The following is a 6021-nucleotide window of genomic DNA, read 5'->3' as shown; positions in this document are numbered from 1 at the left end:
TAGTGCCTTTAAGAAATGGTAAGGCACAACAAGAGGCACCTAGTTTGTATCACCACCTTATATCTGTCTCTATGATCATCAAAAACCGATTTGAATATGTTGAATTTTGGATTGGCCTGATGACTTGTTTTACTGATTCTGTATGATTTTTTTGAAAATAATTCATTTGTTAGCTTTATAATTATCAACGGTGATCTTGAACGTCGAAGAGTGTTTTAAGAGCATCACCATATCGTCACTTTTGCTTTCAATCGTATATGATTCAACTAAATATCTTGAGTGCTAACCGATTTAATTCTGTTGTTTCGATCAAAGTTTTACCAGAGAAATGCATCTTCTTAATGTTTTTATTTTGGAAATGGCTAATTTTCAATTACTTGATTCACTTCCATTAACTTAACCGGTGATAAAATCCTCAATCGGATACAATCTTGCAATCGTCCTAAAATTGGGTATAGCATGATTATCATATTGGGCTAAATTTTGGATCGTTTGTGGATCATACAAATCAGGTGGTGGGAGAAGTTGGTACTATGTTTGTTTGGTCAAAATCGTTGAATCAGAAACTTCAAACTATTGATAAAATTATTTAGCTCCTAGAAAAAGCCTCAAAAAAAGCTTTTCTATTGAAGAAAATTATGAATATATGTTTTTATTAAATAAAATTGGTGGAAAAACTAAGTTATATTTGTAAAAGTTAAATATTGTTGTTGCAGTAAAATGAGTAACTAAAATAAAATAATTATATATACTAGAGTAAGTTAAATCCCTCGTATAGATATTAAAATATACGTTCAGTCTCTATTTTTTAATATTAACTTGTACCGTCTCCCGTCTGGTTTAAACTTGCACGTTGCATCCATTGTTAGTTTAAATCTAAATAATTCATCATTTGTCAAACATAAAATAACTATATTGCCTTTATTATTTTATTTTGTATTTATAAGAAAAAAATTGAATTTCAACCCTTTATTTTCACATTTATTAATATTTTTTAAACAACTTAATCTATCAGCCTCACCCCATTTACCCATAAATACCAAGAGTAATCATGGTACAGTTTGGTGCGGTTTTAGGGTCAAACCGAATTACAAGCCGCAAGGTGCGGTTTTAATTCTAAAAACCGCGGGGTGCGGTTTTTCAATGGTTTGTGAGCGCGGTTTCGGTTTGCAGCAGTTCGGTGTCGGTTTTAAACTGATTCAAACATATGGTGCGGTTTTTTATGCTCACTGATACGATTTTTTTAACCGTTGTGTTCATGTGAAGATTTATGATTGTATGACATGCTATCATTTCGTTTCCTCACATTTAAAAGTTGTAATTTTGAGTATTTTATGTTGTTTATTTGATCACTTCATTTGCAACCCATATTCTCAAGCTCATTTTTTTTATTCAATTTGTGCTTAGAAGTTATAAGCTTCCAAGTTGTAGCCCACATAGTGTTTACACTTTACACATAATTATTAAGTCACAAACACGAAGTGACAAACTCACATATTATACATTATACCTAATAACTGATTACCATCAAGTTCAATATATAATATATGTATAAATTAGAATTTATTAGTTTTTAAATAATATGTATAATTATATAATATAAATTAGTGATTTATTTTATTGTTAGTAAGCTTGCGGTGCGGTTCGGTTTTCGTGGTCCGGTTTCTAAATAAAAACCGCACCACACCAATAAATTCGGTTTTTCAAAAAAAATAAAATTTGCACCATCGGTTTTTGTGTCGGTTGTGGTTTATTGTGGTTTTTGCAGTTTTTCTTTTGTCGGTTTAGTTTTTGTTCACCCCTAAATACACTAACTCCTTATTCCTAACTCTTGGGAGTCCCTCACCTCCCCTTGAAATAATATCATTCCTTCGTTTATTTTGAAAGATTCTACTCATTTTTATTTTTTTATTTTCTAGTCAATGGTTAAATTCCTTGCCCAACCTCTACTCCAGCGACCAAGACTCAACATTTCTGCCCAACGACTTAAAGTCAACACGAAGTTTCTCGCCCTTTTTGTACTCCAAATAACAAGAAGCTTAACTGTAGTAATTCAAACGTGATATACTGACATGTGTATATATTATATATACTTCATACATTCATATTCATAAATCACAACTCAACAGTATTCTCTTACTCATGGCCTCATCAATCTTTCTTGCATCTCCAATCCTTCTAGTAATACTCTTTCACTTACTTTTAGAAAACAATCCCACATCATGTTTTGCAACAAACCCAACCGAAAAACCACCACCCGACCTTCGACTACCCCTAACTCATGTCGATTTAGCCAAAAGCTTCCCCAAAAACCAATTTACTCCAAGCTCTATGAGTGAGACTAATGCAGCAGAAATAACATCCCCAACACAAGCATCCAACGACCTGTACGTTACAAAGCTAGCCATCGGGACTCCACCGGTGATCTTTTCAGCCGTAGTGGACACCGGAAGCGACCTCATATGGACCAAATGTGATTCTTCTTCACGTTTTTATGACTCGAGTAAGTCTAAATCCTTCTTTAAAAGTGAAGAAAGTTGCGTTAGTTTTGGGTGCATCCAGGAATACGCTGATGGCGAGTCCATAAAAGTAAGTATGGGGGGAGAAAAGGTAATCATTGGAGGCGTGAGTAGTAATATAACCTTTGCATGTGGAACACCAAACGATAAAAAAAGTTTCAATAAGTATAATGGAGTAGTAGGAATGGGTCGTGGGAAGTTGTCGTTGGTTTCACAATTAAACATAAATGTCTTCTCATATTGTCTGGCTTCTAGGTCTCACAAGTCGGAACAAAGCATTTTGTTAACAGGATCCAACACAAAGATTGCCATGACAAATGTCCAAACTACCCCTTTGCTTAAACAAGGGAACAAGTCATATTACTACATCGCTCTTGAAGGTATCTCGGTTGGCAAAACCAAATTGGGTGTCAGTACATCTGACTTTGCGATAAAAACAGATGGAACGGGTGGGATGATTATAGACTCAGGTTCGACATTTACTTACTTAGAGAAAGATATTATTAACATGATTGAAAATGAGTTAATGAAGCAAACAAAGGTCAATATGTCAAAGGATGACAATCCGCCATATCAGGGTCTTAATCGATATTTCAACTCTCCGAGTGATGTCAATTGGGATATACCGAAGTTGGTGTTTCATTTTAGTGGTGCGAATTGGGAAATGCCAAGAGAGAATTACATCTATGAAAAGAATGGTAAGTCGTATTTGGCGTTTATAGATAACGACAATGATCCGGAGAAAATGTCTATATTTGGAAACATGCAACAACAGAACATGATGGTGCTTTACGATCTTGTGAAGAACAGTTTGTCATTTAAGACTGAAAAATGCAGCCGGCTTTGACTTTTGTATCTTGTTATTTTTCCCAATTTCAATAAAGAAGTTGAATTTTATGTTATTTTTCCTCTTATTATTTCGAAACAAATATTTTGATTCATGATGAACAAATAATTATGTTAACGATCCTACGAGTGTGTTAAATATCTCTTGGTACCTTTCTAGCTAGGCATACAACATGTTACTTTTAAAGGACGGTGCTATATTTAGTTCGACAAAATATTTCAATATTGGCGAGAATGGTTAAGGTCCGAAGTGACCTAATATTTGGTAACTAAACCAATTGATAAACAATATGTTGTCGATATATCACTATTGGATGTGAATTATTTTTACTAATATGAATGGTGATCTATTGGAGATATGTCCACGGACACAACAAGTTATAGTGACATAAATAATAAATAATTAAGCCTATTAGGTAAACTGAAAAGCAAGAAACATATAAACTGATTTGATATTTATTAATTTTTTTGGAATGGAACTTTCTTAACGAGGGTTTTTGGATCAACTTCGCACATCCACTAATCCTAGTTGTGATCTTGAAATCTGTTATTTGTTAATTAGTAATGAACTAACTAGAAATCATGGAGAATAACTTTTATGCAATAAACACAAGAAATTTGAAATAGAGCATTGTTGTCATATTAAGAATTTTGGAAACAAAGAATGCCCATATGGTTTATACCTTATATAAGACATGGAAAACCAAAGAAGCTCCCTAGTGAAGCGATCCTATCATCCCTCCTCCCTCTTATTGGTGGCTCAACCTCACTCGACCAAGGAACCATCGAGGTTTGCTTAGACGCCAAGGAATGACTACTATAGAGAAATCATAGTTTGGATTCTTGGGATTCTTTTTTTACTACAAATTATCTATTTTCTTGAAGTGTAATATATAATTGCATAAAGTTTAATAAACATGGATCCTGTCAGATTATGATATTTTGTTTAATTTCCTTTTATTGTTTATGTTTTAATCTAATTTTGTTATAAGTATCATAACCCAACAATGTCACACCCCAAAACCGAAACGGCGGAAAACGTTCTGGGGTGGAGGACGTCATGTACAGTATCACAACACAGAATAATAGCAAATAAGCAAACAACATCGTCCATTGCATTAAATAATGTATTTTAATACAAGTGTGTTCTATATAAATTATATGGCACCAAAAATGTAAATCAAAATATAAGATGAGACTTGAACGCGCTTCATCTTCTCAAAAGCTAGCATCGGTACCTGTCTACTGATGACCTGAGAATACAAGTTATTTTGAAAGAGTTTATCAGCATTAAAGCTGGTGAGTTCATAAGTATTTTAGTGTCATTGTTTGCATCAAAATGTTTGTGACAGTGTTTGAAGTATGAGTTTGTAAACGTTTGTAGTAAAAGTATGTGAATGCTTGTAAATGTTTGTAAATGTTTGTAACTCCTAGAAAATCATATATTTTCTACTAAAAGTAACCTTCTACCAAGGCACGATTGTTTTGTATGTTTGTTTCTTGTAAAAGTGTATAATTTTCCCAAGTGTAACTATCATTATCAAAATATAGTTTTTACATTATTGTTTATGTGAAATGATCACAAAATAAATGCAAAGGGTAAATTAATGTAGTAATGTAGTGTTGTATTATAATAACTACTGTTGTACTAACTACCTTAAACCGGATTTATATTAAGGTATTATATGATTAATTGTACCATGCTATCGACTATGAACATGACGACGTAAGACGTCGGAAGTAATGACATTTGGCACCCATAGACCTGCAGGTCCCACTATAGCTAGCAGCAAGGTGTAGGATAGTCAATCCAGTATAGATCTATACGCAAACTCACGCTCTCCCTCCAGGAGATTCTGGTTACAAATCGGTCCATGGCAGGGAAGACATGCCCCGAAACAGTGGTTCACATTTATGTTATAGTATATTTGTATATCTAATGTATGTACTAGTGTAGTGAATGTATTGTTTCTCATCATAGTATCGTTGTATAGTTTTTCATAATAGTATCGTTGTATAGTTTCTCATAATAGTATCGTTGTATAGTTTCTCATAATAGTAAGTATTGACTCATGAATGAACTCACTCTTTGTATGCTTCATTGAACTAGACGTAATGAGTAGTATATCCCTAACTATACCTATTATAGTTACTAGTAGAATCGTTTGTATGACAGAATGTATCGAACTGAGATAAAAGTCTTTATATCTATACATATATACATAATATATAACTAAGGATTCAACGACACTCGGACAATCAACAGGGTACTCTAAATCCACAACCAAACAAGGAATAGGAAATAAAGTAAGTTGGCAGTCCTAAGTCCTTCAATCCTTACTTATATAACTATATATGTAATAGACATGGTTTTAACAATATATAAGTTTGAAAGTTGTAATAGAAAAGGTTTGATACATAAAAGTGAGTTTAGTAAAGAGTTTAACATGTAAAAGAGTTTGATAAGCAGTTTGAAGTCATTTGTTTAGTAAGACAGTTTGAAAGTATAGTAAATCCATATGTTTGATAGTTATTAATCATATGTGATTAATATAATAACTATGATATTCAACTTGTATCCCCCCCATAAGAGCATTTAAAATCATTTAAAAAGTTGATTAAGGGGTATGAACCCACCTGTAGTGAGTGATGCGAC

The 6021-nt window shown here is 33.1% G+C and overlaps 1 protein-coding gene across 1 annotated transcript; it reads left to right on the top strand.

Annotated features, from left to right (window-relative positions):
* The first annotated feature begins 2096 nt into the window (after positions 1-2096).
* Positions 2097-3421, top strand: LOC145086311 (aspartic proteinase nepenthesin-1-like). The gene has a single exon (XM_079024063.1). The coding sequence runs from the start codon at positions 2143-2145 to the stop codon at positions 3364-3366; it is 1224 nt and encodes a 407-aa protein (XP_078880189.1). The 5' UTR covers positions 2097-2142; the 3' UTR covers positions 3367-3421.
* Positions 3422-6021: the final 2600 nt, after the last annotated feature.

The sequence above is a fragment of the Lactuca serriola genome, chromosome 2, assembly GCF_051521515.1.
Source record: "Lactuca serriola cultivar US96UC23 chromosome 2, Lser_US96UC23_V15, whole genome shotgun sequence".
Classification (NCBI taxonomy): domain Eukaryota; kingdom Viridiplantae; phylum Streptophyta; class Magnoliopsida; order Asterales; family Asteraceae; genus Lactuca; species Lactuca serriola.
Note: the sequence above shows the minus strand (reverse complement) of the source record. Positions and strands in the feature narration are given on the sequence as shown.